The 13,145-nt window shown below is 63.2% G+C and overlaps 1 protein-coding gene across 2 annotated transcripts; it reads left to right on the plus strand.

The window, feature by feature from the left end:
* The first annotated feature begins 315 nt into the window (after positions 1-315).
* Positions 316-12,989, plus strand: SNPH (syntaphilin). 2 transcript variants are annotated; one of them, XM_057312614.1, is made up of 4 exons: positions 316-1,590; positions 2,191-2,403; positions 5,578-5,727; positions 8,715-12,989. In XM_057312614.1, the coding sequence occupies exons 1-4, from the start codon at positions 1,409-1,411 to the stop codon at positions 9,880-9,882; spliced, it is 1,713 nt and encodes a 570-aa protein (XP_057168597.1). In that variant the 5' UTR covers positions 316-1,408; the 3' UTR covers positions 9,883-12,989. The 2 variants fall into 2 exon arrangements, with proteins under 2 accessions (XP_057168597.1, XP_026358976.1); XM_026503191.4 differs by having other exon boundaries at positions 2,290-2,403.
* The last annotated feature ends 156 nt before the right edge of the window (positions 12,990-13,145 follow it).

The raw sequence follows: 13,145 nt of genomic DNA on the forward strand, positions 1-13,145 counted from the left end.
CGGAGGCCCCGACGTGGGAGGGGTGGTGCCCGCCAGGGGACTCCGGAGTTCGAGCACCAGCGCCTGGGCGTCTGGTGTTGGCCTGGTTCCCCTGTTGGCCCTGCCACACACTGGGGTGTGACTGGGGCGCGTCCCTCCCTCTCGGAGGCTCAGATTCCTCATCTGTAAGGGGACTAATCACAGCACTTCCTCATAGGGTTTTTGGGAGGAGCCAATGGCGCACTGTACGTAATGTGCTTGGCCCGGGGTCTGCGCGCAGTGGGGCTCGGTGAATGCTTCTCTGCATCATGGGGGGAGGTCAGGGCACGGTGTCCTTGGCCACGTCTCCAGGAACCCAGGCTTCTGTCCTCAGTCCCTGCTCCGAGCATGGAAAGAGGGAACAGGGGTCTCTGGAGCTGGCACAGGACTCGTGGCTGCCAAGAGCCCAGGCCCTTCCGTCTCTGGGATGATGCCCAGGGCAGGACTCCTTCCTACAACGGCCAAACACCTAGCCCAACAGGGGGCTTCTCCCTTCCTTAAACCCCCGTAGGGCTGCCCTTGGAGCCGAGCCTCTACCCGCTTGTCAAGAGTGCCAAGGATGGGTCTTTACAGGCCTGGTCACTTCCTACTCATTCCAGCCCACCAAGACCCCCCACCCCCAGAGGAGGGCTTCTGTACCCATGTGCCCCCTTCCTCATCTGCTTTGCGCCTGTGCTCTGGGGTCCTGCATGCCGGAGCTAGCGTGCATGTGTGCATGATGGGTGCGGGCATGCCTGTGGGCCACACGCACGTGGGAGGGCGCGGCTGCATGTCCCGCGTCATGGGCAGGCCCCAAGCATGCTCCCTGGGACGTGCACGGCCTGTCTTGGAATGGCCGGGACGTCATACCTTTTCACATTCGTGTGTATCCATATGTCTTTCTACACGTGTGCTGGTATGTTGGTCTGTCTTGTCTCCCCTATAGACAGGAAGCCCCAAGCCACACGCCGATGGGCGCCCTGGGAAGGTGACGTCGAGACTAGCCCAGCCTAATTTGGGGTTCCTGGTGCTGCTCCAGGAGTCCTCCAGCCTGCAGCCCCCGCCGAGGAGGGAGGATCGTCCAGCGCGGGGTGGGGTCCGAGTCAGGGATCGGGGGGCCTGGCTTGTAGCGTAGAGGACTCAGTGCTGCGCTGGGGGTCAGGAAGCCCTGCCCCGATGCCCGTGTGACCTTGGGCAAGGCCTTCGAGCTCTCTCTCCACATTCAATCATCTGGAGAACACAGGGTTGGAGCTATGATTTCTGGCTGCCCTTGAGGCCCTGACGATCGAGATTTTAAGTCAGGGGCCAGGAGTGTGCTAACTTCATTGGCGGAGGCAGCTGTGGCTAGCACCTGGCCTAGCAGCCCTCGCTCAGTCCTGGGGTGTCCGGCTGAAGGGTAAGAGAAGGAGCCATGCCAGGCAGCGGCCCCAACGAGAGGATGACGTGGCCTGGTCCGGCCCTCCCCGCAGCACCCCCAACGCGCCCTCTCTCCTCAGCCCCGGGGACAGCACCCATCCTGCCCCTCACCCGGACCCGCAGCCTCATGGCCATGTCCCTGCCGGGCAGTAGACGGGCCTCTGCTGGATCCCGCAGGTGAGTGTCCCCTTGGCCTCGGAGGATGGGAGGAGGGAGGGTCTCTGTCCCCACCCTCACCCCTGCCACCAACATACAGTGTATCCTTGAGCAAGTCATTTCCCCAGCTTTCCCAGCTTTAGAATGGGTTTGCTAACTAACACTCACATTCTCCGGGAACTGGTGAAGGGACACAGTGGATAGAACGTTCTCGGAAGCATGGACCCACTGGATCCCTGCTATCCTCGGGATTGTTGCTGAGCTTCACAGTGACCAGAGGGGACTCGTGCCGTCCTCTTCTCTGGCTCACTTGGCCCCCCTTTGACCTGTGTGTGCCTCTCCCCCTGTCCCTTCCCCTGCCTGCCCCTTCTACCCTGCCCCTTGTGCCAGTCCCTGCAGGGCCCTCCTCTGGGCTTGGGGGACCCTGGAAGTTGGGGACCCCTGGCAAGGGCAGATGAGACCCCACCCTTGGGCCTGCCCAGCCTCCATTCCCGTCCTGGGGAGCCAGGAAGACCGGCCTCCTCCTGGTTTTCCATCTTGACTTGCGCTGTCTGTTCTGTCACCCCTGTCTGTGCGTCCCCTTCTCCCCTCTGCTTCTCTCCCCGGCCCGTGACCCTGCAGCGGGGGCCCTTTGGGCCGCAGCGGCCTGGCGGTGTTCGCCCAGTGTCCGCAGCTGCCCGCCAGCCAGAACGAGCACCTGCCTCTTCTTCCTGCCTCCAGGCGCACCTCTCCCCCTGTGAGCGTGCGGGACGCCTACGCCTACGGCACCTCCTCTCTCAGCAGCAGCAGCAACTCGGGCTCCTGCAAGGGCAGCGACAGCAGCCCCACACCCAGGTAACCCCCTCCCCTGTGCCCGGCCAGCCTCGTCGGCTATGCACCTGTACCCCGTGCCCTGGGGGGTCAGGTGGGGCCCGGCTGACTCTGGCGTTCACTGGCTGTGTGACCTCCAGCAGCTCATGTCCCAGAGCCTCAGTTCCTATCTGAGAGAGGGAAGGGTAATGCCTGGCTTCCACGACCAAAGACAGGGGCTCACACGAGCCAGGGGTGATGCTTTCAGAGCCAGGGCCCAGTGGCCGGCAGCTCCCTGAAGTGTCGGGGACCTGTCCCATCTTCCTGCTCCACCATCCTTCGGGTAAAACTTTTGTCCTCGCCCTTACCAGGGTTCCTACACCTCGAGGCATCAGGTCAGCATCGGGGCCAGGAAGGAGGAAGGTAGAAAGGCCACCCTCCCGACATGAAGCTCATGTTCTCTGAGAAGGGACTCCTTGCCCAGGAATTCTGTCTACACCTTGGCGGCGGGCGGGATGATGGCACTGGGTGATGGGACTGGCTGCAGCTGCAGGCCAGGTGGTGCAGGGAGCGCCAACGTTGTCCCCGGTACCCTGCCACCACACACAGAATTGGGGGAAAGGCAAGAATGGAGAGGGGCAGGCCACTCGGGTGTCTGCCATCGGGCTCTCCTCAGGGGCGGCCTGTGCGGGGGCAGAGGGCACCTGGTCGGGAAGCAGCGTGTGTTACGACGTGAAACATGCTGTGTTGTACGCTCAGGAAAGCCGGAATGGAACCGGAAAGGGGAGGCAGGTGAAGGGAAGCTGAGCGTTCTCTAAAACCAGGGAGTGGCAGCCCATCCTGATTCCCCAGCGGAGCCTGGGGAGCACGGGCTGGGCATTCGTACTTCCCGTCCCCGAGCCTCCGTTCCCTTATCTGTCGAGTGGGGCTGACATCACACAGGCTTCAGTAAGTTGCTGTCTGCAGGTGGCCCGAACTGGTAGCTGCCGTCATGATGACTTGGGTCCCATATGAGCAACCCCGGGCCACCAAGGCTGGCCTGTGGCTCCCGCGGCCAGAACCCCTCGTGGGAAGTCTGGTCTTGCCTTTCTAGCGGAGAGGACATCATTGGTGGGAAGTGAAGTTCAGATCACGCTAAGGCAGCCGTTCTGTTTCCCCCAACACACAGGACGGGTGACGCACGCGTGCAGGGCCCACGCCCCAGCCTCGTGGCCGGGACCCCACCCCGAGCGCAGGCGGTGTGAGTGGCATGATGTGCTCACAGTTTGGAAACTATACGATGGGCAACTTGAATGCTTTCTCATTAGGAGCAGATTTTGCAGTGCACGTTATGACTGCAGTGCATGGGGACGGTCCCCGCCCTGAGACTGAGCCCTGCCCCCTGGGAGGGTCTTCTTGCCCACGTGGACAGGGGCGGCTCTGGGCGAGCTGTGGGGCCTCGGCTGTGGCCTCAGTGCACACAGGTGTTCCAAGGCGGGAACAGCAGAGAGCCACGGATTATAGTATATTCTTCTTCTCAGTTATTTATATATATTTTCCACAAAAATAGAGCTAATGACTAAAAACGTATGAGTGTGAAATATTCTATTAGAAAAAAACCACTCACGAAAGCAAATGGGAAGCGTGAGAACAGCTTCTTCTCTAATTCTCAACTGTACTAGTTCAACGAGTTGGCCCGGGGCCCGGGAAGGAGCCCTCACCGCAGCTCCGCGCCCCTCTAGCCCGAGTCCTGGCACGGCGGCCCACAGACAGGGCGTCCCCAGCTCCGACCCACGCCACCCCTCTGCCCCTTGTCACGCGGAAAACAGGCCGGCATGTGGTATGACCAGAGTTAAACCCAGGGAGCACGAGGTGAGTCAGTAGGAGAGAATCATCCCCTTTCTCTCCGCCCTCCAGCCGCACGTTCTCGCCAGGGCCTGGACTTTACGAACCTTCTTCCTCAGTACACATTAGAAAGCTGCCGCGGAACCTTCCCAACGGCCTCCAACGCGGCCGCTTCAGCAAACCCGGGCCTGTCTTCTTCAGACCTGTGGATGTCCTTGCCCCTCCCTGAACCCCGGGGTCCCCGTCCCCTGAAGGGGCGGCGTTGGACAGGCACGGGGCCTCTGCCAGGCTGCGTGAGAACCTGCCTGGGCTGTTAGGCCGAGGTCCTAGCCGGTTTCCCAGAACAAGCAGCAGGCAGCGAGCTGTGGCGGGAGGTGGCTGGGCTGGAGGATGGTGGGACTGGGTGGGACTGGGCGCTGCTGTCCTTCTCTAGGTGTGAGGCCTGGCCCTCCCTCCTCCTGCGCTGGGTGGGAATTCCTCCACCTTGCAGTGCTGAGGCCAGGGTGTGCTCACGTGTGCACGTGCGTGCACACACACACATGCACACACACCCGTCTGGGCCACCCCAGGCTGGGCAGCACGTGGAGCCAGCTTGCTGCCACTTCGGGGCACAGCTGTGAACAAGTGGGTGCCCAGAGCCAGTGGGTGTTCACACGTGGAAAGCGTCTGCGTTTGTGTGACCCCGTGTGCGGGCTGCCGTGCTAGTCTGTGCGAGGGCCCCTGCCGCGGCTGCGGGCCGGTGGGGAAGCACGGGCACGGCGTGTGCGCCCGGAGGTGGGCGTGCAGGCACACGTGGACCAGGGTCGTCGTATTCAGCCGTGCATGCCAAGGATATGTGTGTGCGTGGCCATGCAAGCCCGCGTGTGTGTGAGGACGGGGAGGAGGCACCAGAGTGTTTGGAGACAGCCATGCCCGTGCGCGTCTGCACTCCGGTCCCCCCCGGGGTCCTGCAGGCCGGGTGGTAAACGCTGTCAGCTCTGGGGGTGTGTCCTCCTACACGGGGGTACCCCCCCACAAGCCCTGCGAGAATTACACAGGGGAGGCGCACCCGCCCCAGCCTCCGGCCCCCACCTCGTTCTCCGGGTTCGGAGACCGGACACCGGCGTTCTGGGATCCCCCGGGACTGAGATGGCAGCATCCGTAGGGTGCCCCCCACAGTGCCTGGCCGTGTGCCTGCTCTGTCGTGTGTCCCACCCCTAACTAGGGGAGCCCCGGGCCCCCCACTGTGGTCTTCACTCAGAAGAGCTTTACTAAAACCTGCCTTCCAGAAGGCCTGGGTGTTCTCAGGCCCACACAAGCCACTGGGGAGGCCTAGCCTGGAGCCATCTGGTGGCGGTGGGACCAGGACAGTGAGGCATGCCTTCCCACTCCCCGCTGACACGTGTCCCCTTGCAGGCGCTCCATGAAATACACGCTCTGCAGCGACAACCATGGCGTCAAGCCCCCCACCCCCGAGCAGTACCTGACCCCCCTGCAGCAGAAGGAGGTGTGCATCCGGCACCTGAAGGCCCGACTGAAGGACACCCAGGATCGGCTGCAGGACCGGTGAGCCGCTGGCCAGGGGCGGCCCTGCAGCCACGCTGCCCTCCCCACACTCAGAGGACCCAGGGCCCCAGGCACTTCTGCGAGGAGGCTGAGGCCTTCCCGGCACCTTTCCCTTCCAGCAAAGCCCCGTAGGAGCCCCTTTCTAGAGCCCCCAGCCATCTCCATCCTCCCCTCAGCTGCTCTCCCGCCGGCCCGCTGGTCCTCCCCACCCCTGTGGCGGTGCTCTCTCCGTTTGAGCCTAGCGGCCTCTTTGGGCCATTTCTTATTCCCCGGCTCCTTTCCACCTGGGGAGCAGGAGCACAGGGCATTCTTCCTGGAGTAACTTCCCTGGGTGGGGGACAACCCCCCGGCCCCCCTTTGCTTCCGCCCAGGGAGTCGCCAGGGGGCTCTTGGCCCACCAGTTCAGGCCCAGAGGCCTTTCTGCTCCTCTGCTTGCAGATGATGGGAGAATCACGAGCAACCTTTCTCAAGCTCCCCTCCAGCCCAGGGGTCCCCCAGGAGTCCCCACGGTCCCCTCTGTTCTCAGTCTCCAGACCGGAGGGCCAATCCTGACCCTCTCGGCTGCGGCCTTTCTGGGCCACCGGCTTCATCTTTACCCTGAAAGTTTCAGTGTCGCCCTCTGACTCTCCGTCACCTTCATCTTCTTCTCTGAAAGGTGTCCGTTCAAACACGAAGCCGCCTTGGAGCTGCCCCGGGCACTGGGGGCCAGGGCAGGCCTCCACGACCATGGCTTCTTTCCTTTCAGTATCCCATTCAGCTCCCCTCTCTCACGTATACCGCTCAGCCATGTTTAGTATAGGCACAGAGTCGTGCAACGCTCGCCGCTCTCCAGCCCCAGAACCGTCTCATCACCCCCGAAGGAAAGGCCGTTCCCAGGAGCAGTCATGGCCCAGGCCCCTGGTAACCACTCGTCTTTCTGTCTTTATGGATCCATCTGTCCTGGACATCACATAGCAACAGAAGCATATAATATGCATGAGGGCGTCTTCTGCGGCCCAAGCTCTGCCAAGCAGCCGAGGCGGTTTGGATCTGTTGTGGTTTTGAACTACGGGAGGTTACAGGTGGCATTCTGTGGCCTCCTTCTCCGTCGAGTTGGGATTTCTATTTTTATTTCCCTTCGTCTTCTCAGTGACGCCGTGGGTCTGCCTGGCCACTTGCACTCCCGTGTTCAGGAAGCAGACAGCCCGTCTCCCCGCGTCCTTTCTGGGGCTGGCCCAGCGGCTCGGGCAGACTGTCTGCCCTGTGTGGTTTGGGCACGACGCCCTGGCGTGGACGCGCCTCCCCCTCAGATCTCTGACCACTCTCTGCCTGTTAGTCTTGCAGGGACCTGTGGCAGTTCGGCCGCACGCGCTCTGTGTGTTCACTGTGACACCCGTCTCCTCCCGCGACCTCCCTTCTCCGTAAAGAAGCTTTTACACCCTGTGCTTTTGTTTGCTGTGTCCCCACTTCCTGAGATGGCCTTGCCCCCATCTTGCTTCCTGGGCAAACTCATCCTTCAAGGCTCAGTTCAAATGTAATGTCCTAGACTGGGTGGGGAAGCCAGCGCTCCTGGGCCTGGAGTCCCCCCAGCTGCAAGGAGAGAGGGCCTGGGTCCAGTCCCACTGAGCATGCCCAATCCCTTCCTCCAAGCTCACTGTCCCTTCCAGGGCTTGGTGTCAGTGTGGCGGGTTTCCCTAGAATGAACCCCAATAAGGGCCCCCCATGGCCGGTGGTCCATCTGTCATGGCCACTCTGAGCAGCCCCGGTTCCCCGGCTGCCATCACCGGGCTGTGTGCTGGTGGGCGGTCAAGTCCGCCCCTTTCCAGATAATGCTTTTGCTGACCTTGCCAGCCACCATGGCCCCTCAGCCCAGACCCCTCAACATATCGCAGAGCACGCCTCCGGGCCTCATTTCCTGAACTGACCATCCCATCCGACTCTGCAAAGTGCACGGTGCCTGATCGGGGAGGGTCACTCTGCTGGGCTCCTCGCCCTCAGAGTGACGGTCATGCCCCGCGTGGATCGCGTTTCCGTGAACGTGGGGCGCGTGGGCCGCGTGGCTGGGGGGCTGATGTTGCTGGGGTGGGTGTGCCACCCCCAGGAACTGCCGGCTCAGGAGTAGCTTTCCTGCACCCTCGCGGCCTCCACCGCATCCTGCCCCGCTTTGCGCTGCTTTTTCTGCCAGACTTGATAGGGGGCTCTTCTAACTTGCCTGCCTCCCCTGCACCCCGGATTCGTCTGTGACTCGGGATGCCAGTGTCCAGTTTGCCTGGCACTGGCATCTTCTCTCGGGGGCGACCTGTGCCTTCTTGTCCATCCTTTTGGCCCATCCCCTTCACAGTAGATACAAAGCAGAGATGACCAGTGTGGATAAAAGAGAGCCACCTGCGGTCACCGTGGTCCTCTGTCGCACCCACCACGTTTCATCCCCCGCACTGAGGGGAGGTGTGAGGCCAGCACCCCGCACACACATGGTGGCAATAAGTTCCCCAAGCAAAGCAGGGCACCCGCTGCCTCTCTCCCCAGGGGCTCTGGCCAGGGACCCCCGTGGACAGTCTTCAGCACCGGCTTTCCTGGGAGGCCACATCCCTTCCCACAGAGCAGAGGTTTTACGTTTAGTTCTTTTTGTCTTAGGTTAAGATTTTTAAGTGGATGTGTTTGGTTTTTAGAGCAGTGGGCATTTATTTATACGCTGAGTGTCTCTTGTCTCATGTCTCCTATAGGTAATGGGTGTAAGCGGGACAGTCGTCTGCGTTTCGGCCTCCAGGGCTGGGGATGCAGAGGGGCCTGCACGTTTCTCCCCACTCCCCGCCCCCGGGGGTGGAGGAGGCCCCTGGGCCGCCCCCTCGCCCCCTCTGGAGTGAGAAGGAGGCACTGAGTCGGGCCTTTTCTGTCTAGCTCTGGGCAGGAGGCACAGGCCCTCTGTCCTTGGTGACAGCCCTTGCCTGCTCGTCCTTGGTGGTGGTGACAGGCCAGGCAGCGAGCACGTGTGTCTCCTCTGCTCCCAGGGACACCGAGATCGATGACCTGAAGATGCAGCTGTCGCGCATGCAGGAGGACTGGATCGAGGAGGAGTGCCACCGCGTGGAGGCCCAGCTGGCCCTGAAGGAGGCACGCAAGGAGATCAAGCAGCTCAAGCAGGTCATTGACACGGTCAAGAACAACCTGATCGATAAGGACAAGGGGCTGCAGAAGTACTTCGTGGACATCAACATCCAGAACAAGAAGCTGGAGACGCTGCTGCACAACATGGAGGTGGCCCAGAACGGCGCGGCCAAGGACGACGGCGCCGGCGAATCGGCTGGCGGGTCCCCGGCGCGCTCCCTCACCCGCAGCTCCACCTACACCAAGCTGAGCGACCCCGCCGTGTGCGGCGACCGGCCCCCCGGCGACCCCCCCGGGGCCTCGGCCGACGACGGGGCGGACAGCGGCTTCGCGGTGACCGAGGACACGCTGAGCCGGACGGACGCGCTGGAGGCCAGCAGCCTGCTGTCATCAGGGGTGGACTGCGGCCCCGAGGAGGGCTCGCTGCACAACAGCTTCGGCCTGGGCCCCCGCTTCCCCGCCAGCAACACCTACGAGAAGCTGCTGTGCGGCCTGGAGGCCGGCGTGCAGGCCAGCTGCCTGCAGGAGCGCGCCATCCAGACGGACTTCGCGCAGTACCAGCCAGACCTGGACGCCATCCTGGAGAAAGTGACCCAGGCCCAGGTCTGCGGGGCGCTCCCCGAGTCGGGGGACAGGGGCCCGGAGCTGGATCCCCAGCCCCCGGGGCCCAAAGACCCCGACTCTGCCGTGGTGGTGACGGTGGGTGACGAGCCGGAGGCCCCGGAGCCCATCACCCGAGGGCCGAGCCCACAGCGGCCCGGCGCCAACCCCAGCCCCGGGCCGTCGGTGAGCGTGGTGTGCCCCCTGGAAGAGGAGGAGGAGGCGGCCGCCGCCGAGAAGGAGCCCAAGAGCTACTGGAGCCGCCACTACATCGTGGATCTGCTGGCCGTGGTGGTGCCGGCCGTGCCCACGGTGGCCTGGCTCTGCCGCTCGCAGCGCCGCCAGGGCCAGCCCATTTACAACATCAGCTCCCTGCTGCGGGGCTGCTGCACGGTGGCCTTGCACTCCATCCGCCGCATCAGCTGCCGCTCGCTGAGCCCCGGCCAGGCAGCCGGCAGCTCCCAGCTGTGAGCGGCGCGCCAGCCCGCGGCGCCCGCAGCCCGACCACTGATTGTAGGGTGCCGCTCTCCCTCCCGCTCCTTCCCCGGGGGCCTCATCCTATTTTAGTTTCGGGCGTGGGAGTGGCTTTTTCCAGACGAGAACAGTGTCAGGGGGCTGGGAGCCGGGGTTGGGGGAAGGCACCCCGAAACTGTGACAGGAGACAAGGGAAGAGAGACCAGAGGCAGGGGGGCACACCGAAAGGACACACTGCAGAGAGAGGAGGTGGGGAGGTCCCCCAACCTGGCCCTGCCCATCTGGACCTTCGCACGGGGCCGCCGCTGCCCAGAAAGCCTCGGGCGTGTTAATGTGGGGAGGTCGGGCCTGAGGCGCCCAGGCGAGCCTCCCTCCCCGCACGCCCGTGTCCCGTCCCGTTGCCTGCCCACCCACGCCTCCTCTCCAGCCGCCCTCCTGCCCTCAGTCCAGCCTTCTGGGCCAGTATTATCTCCTCGTGTGGAGGCAGCTGCCGCCCAGAGTACAGGCCACCGGCCCGGGACTCTGAGCAGGGTCTGCAACCCCCGGGGCCCGGCTGAAGTTCCAGCATCTTCCAGCTGCTCCTTGCTTTGGGATTCGGAAGTGTAGTCAGGCCGTAGGCTCGGGCCGGAGGCGAGACAGAGATGGGCAAGAGCGCAGCGGGGCTTCTGTGTCTGTTCGTCCTCGACCTTCCCCAGACTCCGTTTCCCTCTCGGCGCTTCAGGCTGTGTCAGACCCTTCTTCCTGTGAGAGCTGAGCCAGACGGGCTAGTGCTGGGGCTGGAACGCTTGCCCGAGCCCCAGCTCCCAGCTCCCAGCTGGAGCCTCCGGCAGCACAGCACGAGAGGAGGAGGCAGGGGCTGGCAGCTCAGGGGGGGCTCCTCCAGCTTTCTGAGACGAGGGCGTGCTGTCTGGAAGGCATGGGGCTAGGCTCGGCCATCCTCCGCGGGTTGAGAGGCCAGAGGTCACGACGCCCCTGGAGCTCACCCCAACTTTCTCTGGGGGGCCTCGGGCCTGACTTCTGCTTTGCACTATGTTCACTTTGGGGCTTGGCTCTCATGCACCCCAACATTCCACTGAGGGGCTGCTTGCATTGTAGGGTGAGGGCTCCGAAACTTAGACCTATCTGCCTCTGGAGAGAATGGATGGCAAGATGGGATATTGAAGCCATGATGTTCGTCCAGGCCAAAGCAGGGGGCCCAGGGTCGTCTCCCAGGCAGGGGAGCTTCACTGTCCCCCCTCCTTCCCCGGGACCACATCTGGTCCCCCAGCAAAGCTGCTGACCTTTAACCACCACTATTATTTGACAAAGTAAACCCACTCCTTCTCCCTTGTGGGGCTTACACCCGTCTGGTGGCCCCTCCCACTCTTCAGAGGTTAGGCCCCACCTCTGGGCGGGTTGGTGGGACCCTGTGTCTTACTCATCCCCCTGGCCCCAGGGCCACTCTTGTTCTCTGCCAAGGTTGCTCGCCCACCCCCCGCTGCTCCAACAGACAGCCGCTGCCTGACTTAGGGGCTCCGCCTTTCCCCTCCGCGCCCTCCACTCAAGGGGGAGGCACCTGCATGCACTGGGAGTGGGCAGCCAGCTCAGCCATGGGGGCGACGGCCCCCTCTGCCACACGCTTTGTGCCTCCAAAGCTCCCCCCACCGGTTGGGGCCTCAGACCAGCCATCCTTTGTGGAGCACCCCCACCCCAGCCGAACCACACCCGAACTCCTGGGGCCTGCCCGGGGCTGCCCCACGGACGCTGGGGTCGTGACATGGAGGGGCAGTGGACACACCCAATCCAAAGCCAAGCCGGGCCTGGAGCCAGCCTCCTGCACCGTGCTCACCAAGCTGCGTTGCGTCTCCTTAGAAATAGTCCAAGCTTTGCCGAGAAAATAAACGTATGACTATATTTGACAACACGAAATCTATATATTTTTCACACTGGAATTCAGTCGAGCCATGTAGCCCCTCTGCTCCTGTCTGTGTTTCGCTGTCTGTGGCCTTCCTGTCGTGTCTTGTGTCTTGGTGGACGAGGTTGGGGCCGTAGCCGGCGGAGGCCCTGGTGAAGGGCCGCGCCCAAGGTGAGTGGGGCCGCTGCTCTGGGTTGCCAGGCCCTCGCCCACAGTGTTGAGAGCCTTCTCTCTTGGGGCCTTCGACAGGCTTTTCTTCCTCGTGTCAGTGGAGGCGGCGGCTCTGCGCCCGGCCCTGGGATGGACCCTGGGAGCACGCTGGCCGGCAGCCCTGGCCCGGCCCTTCGTGTGCGCGCGTGTGCGCCCAGTGTCCGCATCTATGCAAAGGGCAGCGCCGAGAGGGCAGCTCCGAGCAGTGGGGGCACAGCGGCCTGCTGGCTCGGGCTTCCCAGGCCGGCGCTGCGGGGCACAGAGCATGGGGGGAGGGCAAGGCCAGGGCCCGGGCGCCGCCTACCCAGTGCTCCTCCTCCAAAGCTCCGCTTTTTCCCTCTTGTTTAATACCTCCTCCTGCTGGGCTATGGCCTTGCCCTCCTGCCCTCGGCTGTCTGGAGCAGAAATCGATCTTGGGCCTCCCCTCCCCCCAGCCTCTGGCTGGAGCGGATTCAATCCTAAAGGACATTTCCCCAGGAACCACCTACTGAACTGCTGGTCCCTTGGAGCCCAGCGGCCAGAAGTGGCTTCTGCTTAGTTGGAGGGCCTGGGTCTGGGTCTCCCTGCGGCTCCTCTGGTCCAGGCGCAGGCAGGAGTCAGAGCCGGGGCTGGGACTCTGCACAGAGAGCTGGCCTCCAGCGGAGTTTATTCCGAGCATCTCCCAAGGGGATAACTTAGCTTTTCACTGAACAGCCTTCCCAGGCGTCGCTAGCACCGGGGTGTCCGGACAGCGCACAGGGAGGGGCGGGCACCGACGAAGTTCCGTGGCTAGGGTCTACCGAGGGCCTCAGCCCGGGGATCTCATGACCCCCTTCTCTGACCTAGGGGGACAGTACCAACAAGTCACAGCATACTCTCCCGTTCAGCCATCCCCTTGATGGAGAATTCAGGGGATACGGGAAGAGGGGAGGTGGGGAGGGTCTTCATTTTGTCTCCTTTGTCCTGTTCAGACAGAGTTGTGCCCACAGCAGACAGCTCTGAATTAAAGCATGAAAACACAGCAAGACCCTCGGCCTGTTTTCTTTTTATCGTGTCCCCCCCCCCCCCCCCCCCGCCCAGGAGGGATGCAGAGGGGCTCAAACCATCCCTGCCAAGCTGGGAGGCACAGTGGACACACAGGGAAGGGCTGAGGGGAACGAGATCCTTTCTGAGGTCG

Source organism: Ursus arctos, unplaced genomic scaffold, assembly GCF_023065955.2.
Source record: "Ursus arctos isolate Adak ecotype North America unplaced genomic scaffold, UrsArc2.0 scaffold_16, whole genome shotgun sequence".
NCBI lineage: Eukaryota > Metazoa > Chordata > Mammalia > Carnivora > Ursidae > Ursus > Ursus arctos.